The sequence below is a fragment of the Lagopus leucura genome, unplaced genomic scaffold, assembly GCF_019238085.1.
Source record: "Lagopus leucura isolate 7727_CA_CO unplaced genomic scaffold, USGS_WTPT01 Super-Scaffold_100021, whole genome shotgun sequence".
Taxonomy (NCBI): Eukaryota; Metazoa; Chordata; class Aves; order Galliformes; family Phasianidae; genus Lagopus; species Lagopus leucura.
In genome coordinates this window covers 10,946,916-10,962,538 of record NW_024962274.1, presented here as the reverse complement: position 1 = coordinate 10,962,538, position 15,623 = coordinate 10,946,916, and the positions used below count along the sequence as shown (strand labels likewise).

At 55.7% G+C, this 15,623-nt stretch overlaps 3 protein-coding genes across 21 annotated transcripts in view; 1 reads left to right on the top strand and 2 right to left on the bottom strand.

The window, feature by feature from the left end:
• The first annotated feature begins 389 nt into the window (after positions 1-389).
• KLHL30 (kelch like family member 30) lies at positions 390-4,097 on the top strand. 5 transcript variants are annotated; one of them, XM_042878386.1, is made up of 8 exons: positions 390-443; positions 847-1,273; positions 1,349-1,934; positions 2,166-2,252; positions 2,345-2,500; positions 2,575-2,763; positions 2,932-3,077; positions 3,286-4,097. In XM_042878386.1, exons 2-8 carry the CDS (start codon positions 989-991, stop codon positions 3,535-3,537), a joined length of 1,701 nt encoding a protein of 566 aa, XP_042734320.1. In that variant the 5' UTR covers positions 390-443; positions 847-988; the 3' UTR covers positions 3,538-4,097. The 5 variants fall into 5 exon arrangements, with proteins under 5 accessions (XP_042734320.1, XP_042734316.1, XP_042734317.1 ...); XM_042878382.1 differs by having other exon boundaries at positions 847-1,934; XM_042878383.1 differs by having other exon boundaries at positions 395-443; positions 913-1,934.
• Positions 4,098-4,558: 461 nt separating this feature from the next.
• LOC122183986 (ILK associated serine/threonine phosphatase) lies at positions 4,559-12,896 on the bottom strand. Its single transcript, XM_042878490.1, has 12 exons — positions 12,818-12,896; positions 12,535-12,600; positions 12,291-12,347; positions 11,574-11,693; positions 10,613-10,739; positions 9,525-9,631; positions 8,953-9,046; positions 7,793-7,880; positions 7,390-7,511; positions 6,394-6,513; positions 5,091-5,172; positions 4,559-4,825 (listed from the first exon to the last, which is right to left on the bottom strand). Exons 1-12 carry the CDS (start codon positions 12,861-12,863, stop codon positions 4,685-4,687), a joined length of 1,170 nt encoding a protein of 389 aa, XP_042734424.1. The 5' UTR covers positions 12,864-12,896; the 3' UTR covers positions 4,559-4,684.
• Positions 12,897-13,303: 407 nt separating this feature from the next.
• The window catches only part of KIF1A (kinesin family member 1A), a 32,449-nt gene continuing 30,129 nt past the window's right edge, over positions 13,304-15,623 (bottom strand). For 10 of the 15 annotated variants that reach the window (XM_042878349.1, XM_042878352.1, XM_042878351.1 and 7 more), the window contains one exon: positions 13,304-15,488. In XM_042878349.1, the coding sequence (XP_042734283.1) occupies positions 15,446-15,488 (43 nt within the window). In that variant the 3' untranslated portion in view covers positions 13,304-15,445. The remainder of the gene's footprint in view (positions 15,489-15,623) is intronic. The other 5 variants (XM_042878361.1, XM_042878363.1, XM_042878360.1 and 2 more) reach the window with 1 other exon arrangement.

Below are 15,623 nucleotides of genomic sequence, written 5' to 3'. Positions count from 1 at the left end.
TGGAGGACGCCCTGCTGAGTGCCCCGGCGCCGTGGAGACCCGGCTGCTCGGTGCCGGCTGCTCTGTGTCTGCTGCCACCCGCTGTGCTCCACCTCGGGGCCCAGATACGAGCCTATATTTAACAGCTAGCCCCAGGCGGGGGAATGGGTCGCAGCCATGTGCTTGGATAGCACAGGGGTCTTTCTGGCCCCTCCTGGGCACACGCAGCAGCACGGTGCTCTCAGTAACCTGGGAGGGTGATTTCCCCCTCTGCACCCTTAGGTGCCCGTGGTGGCAGCAGGCAGCTCTGCTCCAGCGGTGCCTTTAAGAGCACTGTCCCCGCCCCGGCTAAAAATACCCCCCCAGCTCAGCCCCCGCCACCACCCCGCGTGTCCCTCCCGTGCCCTGCCACTGCCCTCCCTGCTGCATGGGACACGGCGCGCTCTGAGAGGGGCACAGCCCAGGTAGGAGTGGGGTGGGAGTTGGAGGCTCAGCAGGGCCGGGGGCTGAGCACCGCGTGTGGGGGGGTGGGGATGGGGGGGATGAGTTTGACCCTTCCCTGTGGGCACCCACACATCCACACCCCACATATGGGATGCTCAGGCTGAGCTGTACCGGGGGGGGGGGGTGGTGGGGGGGGGCATCTCCGTGTGCACCACCTCGTTGTGTCAGGGTGAACGATCCAAGCTTCGAGGGCTGAATGTGACCCCAGTCCTAAAGCCACCTCCTGGATCACTGCAACCCCCCCTCAGAAATACGTAGCAGCTCCAGGAGGGCAGCTCAGCCCTACGGCTCGGGGTGGGGAAGGCGCAGTCGCTGGGCGGTGAGGGCAGGGGGGCGGCGGGGATCCTGAAATCCCTTCCTCAGCCCCAGCTGGTGCCGTACATCACACACGGGCGATGCAAGGAAGAGCCCGTCATTACCACCTCCCAGCAGGGACAGCCTCGCCACGCTCAGCTCCTTCCCACAGCGGGGACCTGCGGCCGCCCCAGCCACCAAACCCGGCACCATGGTGCGCAACGTGGACGACTTTGACTTCTGCCTGCCGTCGCACGCGCAGGGCGTGCTGGAGGGGCTGCAGCGGCTGCGCGCCCACCCCAAGCTGTCGGACGTGACGTTGCTGGCGGGCGGACGGGAGTTCCCCTGCCACCGCGGCGTGCTGGCGCTCTGCAGCCATTACTTCCACGCCATGTTCTCTGGGGACTTCGCCGAGAGCATCGCGGCGCGTGTGGAGCTGAAGGAGGTGGACCCCGGCGCGCTGGAGACGCTGCTGGACTTCGCCTACACGGGGAAGGTGACCATCAACCAGGGCAACGTGGAGGGGCTGATGCGCACCTCCAGCCAGCTGCACTTCCCCACCATCCAGCAGGTGTGCAGCCGCTACCTGCGGCAGCAGATGGATGCCACCAACTGCCTGGGGATCTGTGAGTTTGGCGAGAGCCATGGCTGCCCCGAGGTGTCCTCCAAGGCCTGGTCCTTCTTGCAGGAGAACTTTGAGGCTGTTTCTCAGCAGGAGGAGTTCCTCCAGCTCTCCAAGGAGAGGTTGGCCGTCTACCTCTCCAACGAGCAGCTGCAGGTGCAGGAAGAGCAGAGCGTGGCTGAAGCCGTGCTGCGCTGGGTGCGCTACGACCCGGGGCAGAGGGCCCAATTCCTGCCTGAGCTGCTGGAGCTGGCCCGCCTGGTCTCGCTGCCCGACCACTACCTGCAGAACCTGCTCGCCGCCGAACCCCTTGTCCGTGACTCGGCCGCCAGCCAGGCCTTGGTGGCCCGCTCCCGTGCCATGCTCGGTGCCACCGGCACTGTCCCCACGCCGCCAAAGGCAGCCCCACCACAGAAACTGGAGGAGGTGCTGGTGGTGGTGGGTGGGCGCGTGCTGGAGGAGAGCGAGGACGAGGAGGGGGAGCTGGAAACGCCGGCCACCCCCAGGAACTTCGCCTTCTACAACCCCAAAACGCGTAAGTGCCCACTGCGGTGTGGTCATCATCCCCCAGCTCTTCCCACATGGGATGAGATGGAGAAAAGCAGCTCTCAAACCATCTGGCACCGTGGGGACACAGGGTGAAGGAAGAATGAAATAGGGCTGGCGGAAAGGTGTCACCCTGAGCTGCTGTCCCCACCTCTGATGGTGCAGGTGGGAAGTCCCCAGCCCACACACAGGGTGACAGCATGGCTCTGCTGCCTTGCAGGGCGGTGGATGGCTCTGCCCGACTTCCCTGACTACAACAAGTGGGGCTTCTCTCTGGTGGCACTGAACAATGATGTCTATGTCACTGGTAGGTGCCGGGCAGGGGGTCAGCATCGTCCCAGGGACTGGGGACCCCTATCTGATCAGAAGCTAACTTTGGGTCCTGACCTGTTCCTGTAGGTGGTTCCCGGGGGTCCCGGAATGACACGTGGTCAACAACGCAGGCCTGGCGCTTCTGCCCTAAGGATGGTGTCTGGACAGCCATCACCTCCATGCTGCGAGCGCGGACCAACCACACCAGCGCCGTCCTCAACGGCGAGATCTACGTCCTCGGGGGTAAGGGGATGCTGGGGAACAGGTGGATGGTTGTGGCACGGCACAGAGGGCTGCAGCGTGCTACTGCCCTGCAGGGACGATGGTGGAGGTGGTGGAGGTGGAGCGCTACGACCCCTACAACCAGAGCTGGGCAGCCATCAGCCCAGCCCTCAAATATGTCAGCAACTTCGCCGCTGCTGGCTGCCTGGGCAAGCTGTACCTGGTGGGCTCCTGCGCTGTCAAGTACAACGCGCTCACCCTGCAGTGCTACAACCCTGTGCGAGGTGAGCACCCACCAAACCCCATTGCCAGCCCCAGTGGCGCTCTACAGCAAACCCCTGGGCTGTAGCACTGCCTTTGGTGGGCAGTGTGGGTGCCGATCTATCTCCTTTTAACCCCCCCGAATACCTGGGGCTGCTCCCTGCTCGCCCACTGACGGCTGCCCCTTGCAGATGCATGGAGCGTGATCACGTCCCCATTCATCCCCAAGTACCTGTCGGCCCCGCGCTGCGCCACCCTGCATGGCCTCATCTACCTCATCGGGGACAACACCAAGAAGGTCCACGTCTACGACCCAGAGGCCAACATCTGGCAGAAGGTAGTGCATGCTCCAGGAGCACAGCATCCGCACGGAGTTATGGCTTTAAGCAGAGATCACCCTCGCTTTCCCACGCCACCAGCATGAAACCCCTGCACGTTCCCCCAGCACCCCATCCCCACAGCACACTGTGTGAGCCCACAGCACGGATGCAGCTAAAGCTCAGGTGGGCAGCGGGACCCCAACACTCACCCTTCCCCTGGTGCAGGTGCAGCTCCTGCACATGCTGCATGAGAACGGCGGGATGGTGCCGCTGGGAGATCGGCTCTTCGTCACCGGCGGCCACTGGAAGGGCATGGATGGGGATTACCGGGTGGAGATGGAGGTGTACGACTGCGCCAAGGACCGCTGGGTGCGGGAGGGCTCGCTGCCCTGCCTCTGGCTCTTCCACAGCTCCTCCTCCATCTTCATGGATACCTCCAAGTGGACTGAGGCTTTCCCAGGGGACCAGGGGCGGTAGCAGAGCTGACAGCGGCGGCGTTCCAGGTGCTGGCAGGCTCAACCCCAGCCAGACAGGAAGCTGCTTGGGTTCCCTCTCTCGCCTCACCTCCCACTGCCACCCCATCCCCCTAACCCTACCACAGCCACCAACACCTCACCAACACCTTAAAAAAAAAGTTTTTTTTGCCCTCTGAAAGCCCAAAGCTTTCGGGGTATTTCAAACTTGCTTCCCTCCCACCACCCCCCTTTCCCTGTGACTCTGGGAGCTAGAGTGCCAGAGTGAGCAGGGCAAACCTCCCCAGTGCTGAAGCTGCTCCATGTCAGCTTCCTCTTGCACAGCAACACAGCATGCACACGACCAAGCACCCCAAGGACACGGTCCCACAATGGTGACACAGCTGGCACTTTGTCAGCCCTTTCCTAGCTCTGATGCCCACAGCCCCAGGTTGGGCTGAGCATGAAGCCGCCCCTTTCTCAGAGGCCAATGCAGCCTCCAGCACTCTGCTCTTGGGATGCTGGTATTGTTTGATCAAGTTGTTCCATTCTGATGTTTCACTCATTAAATGTACGCAACCAGTAGCTCTGTGGCCCGCCTGTGTGTCGGGGTGGGGGATCCCTGTGTCGCTCAGGGCCACATACAGGGCTGGTGAGGCACACCCTGCTTGGGAGCAGGACCTCTGCTGCTCTCCCAGGGCCATTTGGAGCACTTCACACTCCAGAACCAAAGCATTTCCTTCCCAGCACCAGAAGGTAGCAAACACAGAGCCCAAGCAGGAGCTCCCGCTGAGCCCCTGGTGCTTGGAGCTCTTCCTAGGCATCATATAAAGCTCGAGGAAACAAACAGTGAAGCTGCAGCATTTGAACAGGTGGCAGTTTGTGCACAAAGATGCCTGCTCTCACCAGCACCTCTACCAAATGGATTTATTTGGTTTGTCAGGACATTCAAGGGGGTGAGGGTTAACAGGACACAAAACTCCCCCAACAAGCTGATCCACTGTAGTAACTGCTTAGAAAACACTGCTAGCCAAGTGAACTAGAACTATTAGAAAAAACCTTTATTTACACTGAGGAGCACGCAGCAGGGCCCTCCCCCCACCACGCACAGACCCACACTGACTCGTCCCATCTTTACATCAGATGGGGGCCTTGCTGCAGCTCCTCCTCTCTCAGTGCTCTATCCGAACAACCATGACTGTCACGTTGTCCGCCGACCCTCGCTGCACCGCCTTGTTGGCCAGTCTGTTACAGGCAGCTTCGTATCTAGCGTCTGCTTCCTGCTTCCCTTCTCTTTTCTGGATGTTCTTATCCTATTGGGATGAGAGAAAGACAACACAGATTGCTCCCAGCAAAGCACAGCAGTGCAGGCACGTGGTTATTTCTGAGCACAGGGAAGCAAACTAAATAAGGACAAGCATCAACAGACAGGAGCCTCTGGCAGAAGTACATTTCTGCACCACCTGCTCATTGTTCAGCTAATTAGTCTGGAGGGAGCAAGTCACATGTGATTTCACAGCTCCTGCACTGACAAATGAATGCATCAGAAATCCAGCCCCCAAGATGACTTCTCCTTACCTCCAGGCAGGACACAATGAAGTTCACAGCTTCTTCTGGCGTAAAGACTTTAAAGAGGCCGTCACACGCTATCAGGATGAATCTGGAAGTTAGACAGGTTATGAGAATGAAGCTTTGAGTCCCCAGCTAAAGCCAAGTCCCTCTGCACCTTTTTTTTTTATTTGAATGAGTATCCATGTTTCAATCCAAAGACACAGTGCAAAAAAGCTCATCTGAACACCACCCACCCTCCAGAAGCACCAGGAGGCTTCTCAGCTTCAACCACTCAGGGGGCTGAGGCAGCTCAGAGTACAAGCTAACAGTTAGATGAGCCATGTCAGACCTACATCAGGATATCCTGGGAGGCTGACTGACACACAGTTAAGCAAGACCATATAATCTGTCCCCATGCCTTGCTGGGAAGCTGCACCATTTCTCTAGGAGCAGCTCCCAGATCCTTTCGCTCACGTCTGCCCTGCTAAGAAGCCAAGTGCAAGGAAATAGAGCAACACAGCTTAGTATCTTAAGTGCAGCCCTTTACAGTGCTGTGCTCCTGGTGTAAACACAAGTGATGCAAAACCCCAGGGGAGGAGAGCTATCAATCTCTCAGCTCCCAATGGGGAAAGGAAACAGCTTGCTGCGCACTCCCTCTCCTGCACAGGAGCTTGCATTAACCAGGAGCCCCAGAGACAGTCACCAAACAGAAAACTACAGCCCCTGCACCACAGCAATGCACATCTTTGAAGGCAGTTTCAGATCCTGATGCTCAGAATATCCCCTAAAATATTTCAGTAGATTGCCTGCTATGGAATTTTAATCCCACCAGAAGCAGGAGCACGGGGTCACCCACTTGCCTCTGACAGCATTCAGGGCTGGACCGACCTGAATGGCATTTATCATCATCAATCATTTGCAGGAAAATTATCTCAAATCTTCAAAAATCAGAGCTGAATGCAATGGTGTATTTGGGCACCACAGCTTCTAGGAACACCGCCTGGGCAGCACAGGGATCCAAGGATTCAAGCCTTAACCACCTGCTTGCAGGTGCACAGGCTTAGAGCACAAAGGCAGGATGAGGCCTGTGTGTGTTATCACCACAGTGAGGCTGGTTTCTCCAACAGGAGCCTTCAGTGTCTTGGCAGTGAGGCAGCAGCATTGCCTCACTGCACTGGTAAGGAACAGGAACAGAGGGACATCAGCAGCAAGAGCATCCTTTGATTCTGGGTGATTAGCCTCAAGTGCCTCAGCTCTGGCAGCAGCTTGGCGTTGCTGCTGAGCAGAGAGCCAGGACACAGCAGCCTCCTGGTGAGCGGGCACGACTTACCTGTCATTGTGTGTGAGCTGGCAGCGTTTGATATCTGGCACAGAGATCACACCACAGCGCTTGTACTGGCCGTCCCCAATGGAGCGGGAAACCTCCAGCACTCCCAGCACTCTTCCATCCCTGTGCAAGGAGAAAAAATGCCCAGTCTCCTCTGTCCACAAACCTCTTGCTCTTCTCCACTGCCATTCAGCTGCCTCGCACAAAACCAAACTCACTTCCCCAGTAAGTTCAAACCTTGCCTTTCAAGCCTCTATCCTATTCCGCACGCTTCCCACTCTTTCACACAAACAAATGGAGTGGGGAAGGAAGAAATCAAATCAGGAGAATTCAAAGCTGTTTTCTCTCTCTCCACTCTAAATCAAGTCCTGCTCAGCCTAGCAAGCCAGGGAAGCAAGAGTTATGCTACAACTCCTGGAGGCAGAGGACCGCATTTACAGGCTTGTGTAAGAACAGTATCTAGCACACTGTGTTTCAATAGAAGACCAGAACAGCAACAGGCAGCCCCTCCTGTGCTCTGCCATTCAGGACAATTAGCCCCACACATTGGTTCAGCTGCTAGCACTTAGAGGAACAAGCAGCACAGCCATGAGGACAGACACTGTGCCCTCTCAAATACTCTCCCTCGTGCCAGATAAGGAGGGAGAGCTGGTGCTGCAAGTAGCAAGTGAACTCTGCTCAGTGCCACAGCGTGCAGCTTAACAGCCAAGCCAAATTCTGCAGCTCAATTTTAAGCATGTCTATGTTGATGTTATGCTGTCAGGCACGGATAAGTTCCTATCTTTGCAGCACAACACTGTCACCATTTTAAGTCCTGGGAAACCAGCACCCATCAGCCAATGGAACAAGGCCACTGACTCTTCAGATATCTGAGGGATCACTCATAGGCAGTGAAATTACCTCTAGGCTCTCACTAGCAGGCATGCAAAGCTCCAGAAACTCTACATCCAAAGTTGAGCCAGCATTTAGGTTTGCTCACTTTTCACCTTCAGGACTAACCTGACATTTCCCCCCGCCTTCTGTATCCGCATACGCTCCTCATACTGGGTGGGGTTGTGCTCCTTGCTGAGGCTTAAGGCTGCATGCTTCTGGCTCTCTTCATTGTAACGACACAGAATAGCCTGTGCTGACAAAAGAACCTCATGAGTAAACACCAAAACTCTAGCAAAAACTTCTTGAGAGAGCTTTAAGTTTGCACTCAAGGCTTTCTACGTATATAAAAGAAAAGCTAGCTTAAATGTTGAAAGGTAACTGTGATCTCTGGCATAGAGTACAGAGAGAATGCAGTATTTCCCCACAGCACTTGCCTGCAAATAATACAGGCTACAGAACACACCCTGCAGAGCTAGCAAGCTTGCAGAGGAACCAAGATGCCAACAGTGGGCATCTCTGTTCTGCTTACCCGGCTGTCGCCGAGGTTGGCGATGTAGAGAATATTGTCAACAGCCAGGACACACGTAGCTGTGGAGCCATCCTTCCATGCAGGCTTTCTGAGGAAACAACAGAGAGATTACCAAGGAGGAAAACTGTGGAGAAGTTGCTGACTGTGCCTAGGGACTCACACAGCAACATTGAGCAGCCAGCAAGCCTGCAGTAAATTACACCTGCAGGCAGCCAAGGAAAAACCAAAACCAAAAACCAGAATCACCAGGGCTGCAACTGAGTTACCATCCTTTTGCCTTTCCTTCCCTTCTTTTTCTCACCATACTCTTCCTGCCCACTTCGGTCCCACCTTCACCTCAGCAGTAACACCAATTACTTGGTCACACCCCTGGTATTTCACTTGCTGTAGTTAAGATTGTATCCCTGGGGCTCTAGGTAAGCTGAGAAGTGGTTCTTAGGTTACAGCTGCCACATGAATCTTTCCCACAATGAAGCCCAGCTTGAACACCATTCTTTACTGAAGTTAGGTTTGAGAGACTGATTTCAGTCATTTTTTCCTGATTTAGAAGGTGCTGCTGAAAACGTGCATCACCATGAAATGTCACCATCAACACAGCTGCTGCTACACAGGAATTCTTTGCAGTAGCTCTGTCACGTTTCTGACCAAACAGACTGCCTTAGGGGTGATGCTGTTGTAACAGACTCCAGGAAACTTCTTCCTATTGTCCCTTAAGAAACAGCCAATTTTTAATTGCAGGGCATCTCAGATGCAGCAGTCTCTCCAGCTGTGCCACAAGTGTCATTAAGAAGCAGACAAGAAGTGTAAAGGCCTGTGTTTGAAATACAATCATTTTCTTACCAATTTGTACCCTACTTACTCACAAACCACAGCTGGTGTGTCAGCCTAGCAGAGGCAGAACAAGACAAGAGCATTTACACTCAAAACCCAGCAAGGAGATAGGCTGGCATTTTGCCCACAAAGTACCTGTGTTTATCAGTTTTGTTCTAAAAATTAGAGCTGGGAAAAAAAAAACCAAACAACCCAGCAAGAGCTCACACAGTATGGGATGCATCACTTCAGCAACACGTTAAGTCTTTAAAGAGAAGGCAAGCAGGATGCTCTGGTAGGTGCAGAGTGGATTCTTGGTTATGTTCCTCACAGGAAGCATTTACACTTACTGACTGGATGCCTGCTTTAAAAACTCTTCATCTGTATGTTTGAAGGTGTCCAAAAGGCATCTCTTCACGGTTTTCTCCACACTGACCACCTCACCTGCCAGGGAAAACAGCAACTAAGCTCCTGCTAAGACATATCCAGCCCATCACACAGAACAGATGGCAGCACATTGGGCAGATTCTGCACACAGCAGCTGAGGAACATCCCAGGCTCACGCCACTACAGTCTGCCTGATAACACGTGTACAGAAGTTACGACAAACCCCTTCCCCTGCAGTGAGGATATTTTTTACTTTTCCTTTTCTCACAAAGCAGCACTGCCAAGCTTGGCAACAGAACATCTCAGGCTTGGTTAGTGGTTCAATACTGGCTGCTTGCACTTTCATTCCAAAAAAGGCTTCCAACTCCCTTCCCCAAGAGGCAGCATGGTCTCTGTGCACACAGGCCCATTTGGAATAAGGAACGGAAACTGCACAACTGCACCCCAACAAACCCATCCCCTTAAGCAGCAGCCACAGCTTCGCAGCACAAAAGGTGGCCGTTTGTCCCACAGCCCTCACACTCCTCTCTCTCACCTTTTGGAAATTTCTTGATCAGGTTGAGGTGCAGATTCTGTGCTGCAAACTTTGAGGCTCGGACTCCGCCGTGGCCATCAAAAACAGCAAAGTATGAGACACGTGTGCTGGGAGGGAACAAGAAGGGCTGTTAGCTAGAAGGCAGGACTGGATACATTTGTTCCATAACACCCTGCCCCACCTCAGCCAGCCTTAGAAATGCTGCACTCTGAGGCACAAGCAGAGGTAACAAGTTCCAAAGCTCAGGCAGTCAAGGATTTTCATGTTTTACAAGCAATACATCCTTGTAACTGCTCTCTCTGCAGAACATGAGAAGTATAATGTAGTTTATAGGCTACAACTGGGCATAAAAGCAGCTAAACACTTCACCTGTCAGGTGCTGCAACTCTACAGCACTACACAAACATCAGTCTGAGCAATCCTACAGCTCTTTGCATGGCTGAAGTTTGCTGCAACTGCGTTACAGACAGGAAGCTTGGATCCTTCCTCAAACAAAGCTCTTAGAACACGAGTTCAGGAGCTCAACACAGCATCAGAACAACACTTGAGAGCACTCCTTTAAACATAAATATATATGCACGTTTACATTTTATTTCCCAAGATAATCAAGCTTTTCAGGTGACAGAGTTCTAACATTTGTTCTCTTCAAGCACTCTCTTGTTGCCACAGATTAGGATTTCACACTCTGCAATAATCCCAAGGTGAAAACTGATTGCTTTTAATTAAAATCAGTGTCTCGAAACATCCCTGCTTCAGTGAGGGTAACAGAAACTCAATATCCAGAGTTATCAGGCCCTCACAGTTCTTGTGAGGTCAGTGACTAACTGCACTACCACTGGAAGGTATTTATATATAACCTAGTTCTGTGATATGCTCAGGAACAGGGCTAATGGTTAGCTCCACATTTCCCAATCACAAGCCCCAAACACACATCACAAAGCAGCCTGTAAGCAAGAGCAGCAGCTGCTTAAAGCAAAAACCATCACACACCACAGGCTTTGGTGAGGCAAGCTGGAGCTCCTTCACCTCCACACCTGGCTGCCATCCACAGCTTTATCCCCTGGCTTTGGCAGTCAGGGCTCACTTACACTTGGGAGGGCAGAGGCTGGCACTCCTCAGTGATATCATTCAAGATGACGTGTGCATCCTGCATGTCTTCTCTTTCGCCTTTCCTCTCTGCCACGTAGCCCTTCAATCCAAGAATGCCCACTGACCCTAAAGGAGACAAACAGACACACAGCCAATCAAACTCCCTCACTGCCTCAGCTCACATCGATGGTCACTTTTCAGCTTTGACAAACACACAGCAAAGTTACGGCCCATGCTTTGCAGCAGCCTGTCTGGGACCTTCTGCTGAGCACAGTGTGTTTTGTAACACGAGGTCAGCAGCTACAAAAGCAGCCTGCACTGTTTTGGGGGACAGCTGTACACAAGCAGTACTGCTGGGCATCACAGAGGGCCCTTATCAGATGGTGAGATGAGAATGAATGGCACAACTGAAACAGAAGATTAAACAAAGCATAGCTTTAAAGAATGGGTGAGAGCAGGAAAGCCAACTCTGCTGTTTCCAGAATATGTAACTTCCTTTCCACTGAACACATCTGGTTTCCCAAAGCTGAACATAACACGTGGGAACTTGCACTGAAGTCAACTGTATTACATGTCAACACAAATAAGCCTCTCTCTCTGGCTTTCTCAGCAGCCACTCAAGAGAGATTTGTGGATCTGGCAAAAGAAACTGGTGTAGGTCAAGCCTTCCAGAGGCTTCACACCCAGTTCCCCTGCTGGCAGCACAACCCCTTACTCTGCAGATGCCAAGGCACTCACACTGCCCAGCTCCTGCCACTTCAGCAAACTGGTAAGGAGGCCCATGTAAGGGAGGCAGAGGGCCAGAGAGTTTGAGGGGCTCCTTCCACCACAGTCTGCTCCCCACAGGAGGTTGCAAATCCCAGCAGACTGAAGAACCAAGGCTCAGCTTTAGTCTGGACTCCCTCAGCAAAATGTCAAAAGTATAAATTGAGTACATTTGTTTTCAAACTGTCTGAAAACCTTTACAAACTTTCTTTTCCACAAGTTCTTCCCTGCCATTCTTCTCTTCCTCCTCCAGGGACTTCCTCTTCTCCCCTTTTGCATGGCTCCCTGCTGAGACCTGCTCAGGAGTGCTGGAGGCTGAAAGAGAACAAAAGCAGGCAGCTGAGGACTCCCAGCTTGGTTTTATTTGCAGGACTTCTGCAGTAAGCCCTCCTGCACTGAAGCACTCTCATGCTCACGCAGCATTAAGTGACAGGTAGCTCACATCACTATCTAACCTAGCACGCACAGATGTGGTCACCTTGAATCATACAGCCCTTCCTCAGCCACAGTACAGCCAGGTACGGCTAGAGGGCATCTGATTCTTCCCAGGCCACAAACCATTTCCTAGCTCCTGGCCTTTATTGCAGTTGAATGTTCAGACAGTTAACATTCCAGATCAGAGTCTTGCTTGGTTTTCATTAACATTTGTTAATGAATGCGAGGAAGCATACATCGTTACTCTGAAGAAGCACAGTGTATTCATTATGGACTTCAGAACACAGGTCACAAACTAAAGCTGTCAATTAAAAACAGCTGCCGTGGCATCAGAACCTTTTCCCATTCCCATACAATACAGCCTCAACCATCCTGGAGCTGGCAACCATCCGGCTGCATGCAGAGCCCTGCCTACCAACAGATCGGTTCTAAAGAGGCTGGAAAGGCCGGGCCAGCAGAGCCAACAGAGCCTCTTACCTGCATCGCTGCTGCCGGCCGGCGGGAGATCATCGAAGAGCAAAGAGCTTCCTTTTCCTGGAGCACAACAGAAAGGCAAAAAGCGAGCACCTTCGTCGTTGCAGGGGAACAAAGCTCTGCACGCCCCTCAGAACGGGCACGAGTTGCACAACCAAAGGCGGCCGCATTTCAATCTCCGCTCGGAGGTCTCTGCAGCCCGGAGGCGCGCCGACGCGGAACGAAGAGGGGCACGGCGGGGCCTTACCTGTGTCGGCGCTGCCGGCCGGCGGGAGGTCGTCGAAGAGCCGAAGCTGCCCCTGGGCCTCCTTCCCTGCAAGACACCGGAGAGGCTCGGCACGAGCAGCGGCCCCGGCGCGGAGGGGCGGCGGCCGCACCCCCAGGGCCTCCCCTCACAGCCCCGCGACGAGGCGGCCTCCAGGCCGCGCCGCCGAACGCTCCGGCCTCCCGCCTCCAGAAAAGGCCCCGCCGGCCACCCGCAGCCCGCAGCGGCCGCGCAGCCCCCTGCCGGGCTCCCCCCGCCCCCTCACCCTGGGCCGAGCCGCCGGGCTCGGGCAGGTCCCCGAACAGGTCCATCCACCGCGCCCGGCCCGACGCCGCCCGCCCCGCCGCCACGCCCCGCCCCTGCCAATCAGGCTCGCGGGGCGGGGCGTCACCGCGTGACGGCCAATGGGAGGCCGCGGGAAGGCCGGAAGCCGGCGAGAGAGCGGCGTGGTGGCGGCGGAAGTGCTCCGGCGCTTGTCGACGCGCCGCCGTGGGGCGGTGACGAGGAGGTGCGTTCACCAATCGCTAAGCGGAACTGCGCTGCCAATCAATACCGCTCTGGCCAACGGGGCGGCAGGGCGCCAGCCGCGTGCCCGGCTTTTGGAGGGGGCGGGGGAGGAGGAATAAGGAAGCGCCCTCTGGCGGCGCCGCGAGGGAATCCACCGCCCGCACCGCCCCACCGGCCCGGTGCTCCCCGCGCCCCCAGCAAAGCACGGCTCGAGGCGGCTGCGTCAATGCCACATTTATTTCAGAACCGAACAAGCCTGGCGCGCGGGCAGGCGGCCGGGGCCCGAAGCTCCAACACGGGGAGGAGGGAGCACGGGAACGGGGCGGGGACGGCTGCGGTCCCGCGTGGGGTCGTGAGGCTGCGGGGCTGAAACGGGCCTCGAGCTGCGGGCCTCGAGCCCGGTCCCACGGCGTGCTCTGCAGGTTGGCTGGCCTCAGGCACGCCTCGGAGCCGGGCCCGCAGCCCTGCATGGCCGCCAGAGCGGTGTCTGGTTGCTGGCAGACACCGGGCCCGGCCCTGTCGGAAGGCCTCTGCCGGGAGCTGCCTTCAGCCCGCAGGAGCCTCTCGCCCCCAGGCAGGAGTTGGGCCAAAATGGGATCCTACCAACGAGGGAAACAGCCGAACGGGGAGTGATGCGCCCGGCCACCCCCGTCCTCTGCGTCCCCGCGGGTTTACAAAGGAGCAAACGGTGTGGAGGGACGGCCTCTGCCCAGCACCGCACCGACAACACAGGGGACAGCGCGGGGACGTGCGGTGGTGGGGCCGAGATGTGGCCGTGCTGTGCAAATTAAGGTTGGCTGTGAATGCGTGACAGCGAAGCGAAGCCCAGCAGGGCCTGGGGATGTGCGGGGGAAGGCGCCCGCCTTCCTGCCCGGAGCTGCATGGGCCACCCTCGGGAAGCCCTGAAGTGAAGCACCCACGCTCGGCAAAACGACCAACGAACAGACGAGAGGAGGGACGTGAGCGATGGGTGTGGGGTTTGTTGGGGAGGAGGAGGCTGTGGGGAGCCCCGCCAGCACGGCTGTGCTGCAGCCATAGACTGAGTTACCTATGGAGGCGAGGGGAGGAAGGTGGGATTGCACTTCTGGAACGGGGGTGTGGGGTATGAAAACGTCAGCTATGAAAGTAAGAAGCCCCGGCCTCTCTGCTCCCCACCATCCCCACCCTGACGCTGGTCTCTGCACTGCCCAATCACCTGCCTCAGCCCTGTTCTTCCTGCAGGAGGGGACAGCAGAGCCTTTGGGTGCGAGGAGCCGTGGGGCTGGGATGGCTGCTCCGAATCCCGGCTCCTGGGGAGCTTCATCAGCCAGCTTTGGGAACAGCCTGCCCAGCCTCCATGCTCCCCGCCATGGCAATGCTGACTTCCGCAGCTGTCTGGTAGGAGGCCCTGGGGGCAGCATGGGGACAGCCAACGTAGGCTGCATTTCGGGCACCGGACAGAAGAAGGAGCCCAAATACACTTGTTCTCAGTGAGGCACAACCATCCCGCGGGGCTCGGGCGGTTGGCTCGTCCATGTGCATGTGGGTGCCCTGGCCGCCCAAAACAGCATGCGTCCCCCACCAGAGGTAGATGGGGCAGGGAGGAATTGCCTCGCTTGGGAAGACGTGGTGCCCGGTCTGGTCACCGCTTCTGGGAAAAGTAGTTTAAGCGCTGGGGGGCAAAGCAGAAGGTTGAGGGAAGGATGGGGAGAGAGGGCGAGCGCACTGCAGTCGCCGTGTTTGGTCCCTTCTCCCAGAAAGGTGTCTCTGAGAGAGGGGCTGCGGTGGCCTTGGCACCAGCCCGCTGCCAAGCCTCTCCCCGGCTCAGGGGAGGCACTGTTCGGGGGCAGAACCCAGTGTATGGGTTTTTGTGATGTAAATAGAAATAAATACTTTATAAATATAATCTTAAACTACTGACACCTGATTTTGCCCTGCCATCTTTTGTAGAAACAATAAATTAGGAAATCCCCATACCTAAACTACCACTTTCCCTTCGTGTGGAAGCAATTCCTCCTGATTTCTCATCTCTGAGCTTTACGACACTGCTACCTCTGTAGGTCAAAGACCAGCTTTTAACCGGATCTACCCTCCTTGCTCCCTCCTCTCCGAAAGGAACCTTTCAGGAGCGTTACAGGTTGTGTGACATGAAGGCCACCCATGGGGGGAGGGGCAGAAGATCACATGCACACGAGAGATCCTGCCCAGGTGGGACCGGGCGTTTGCAGCTACGAACAGAAATGAGTTTCCCCCATGAAGGTGTAGATCGAGACGGATCCTTCCATGGAGCAGGCAGCTGGGGCAGCAGATGGTGTGAGAGATCGGATGTTAACATGGGGACTCTTGAGACAGAATCTGCTATCTTGATCCTGTTGGCAGACGGATGAGGTGGAGGGTGCTTTTCAGGTTAGATTCTCATCTGGGCTGTTCTCCTTCTGGACAGCTTGGACCTGAATTGGAAACCAAGACACAAAAGAAGTCAGAGATGGGGAAAAGGAGATCTGTGGTATCTTGTGTGCAGGCTGGTTCTTGAATCCAGCTGGAACCAGGGGGGCATGGGGTTAACAGTGCTCGTTTGCCAGGGC

Bases quoted from the DNA above. Each gene is read 5' to 3' on its own strand.
- KLHL30 (XM_042878382.1), top strand. From the start codon at position 989: ATGGTGCGCAACGTGGACGACTTTGACTTCTGCCTGCCGTCGCACGCG. The intron at 2,501-2,574 runs GTAAGGGGATGC...ACTGCCCTGCAG, and splicing joins CGAGATCTACGTCCTCGGGG to GGACGATGGTGGAGGTGGTG. The intron at 2,764-2,931 runs GTGAGCACCCAC...TGCCCCTTGCAG, and splicing joins GTGCTACAACCCTGTGCGAG to ATGCATGGAGCGTGATCACG.
- LOC122183986 (XM_042878490.1), bottom strand. From the start codon at position 12,863: ATGGACCTGTTCGGGGACCTGCCCGAGCCCGGCGGCTCGGCCCAGG. The intron at 12,601-12,817 runs GTGAGGGGGCGG...GGTGTCTTGCAG, and splicing joins GCCCGGCGGCTCGGCCCAGG to GGAAGGAGGCCCAGGGGCAG. The intron at 12,348-12,534 runs GTAAGGCCCCGC...GTTGTGCTCCAG, and splicing joins GGCCGGCAGCGCCGACACAG to GAAAAGGAAGCTCTTTGCTC.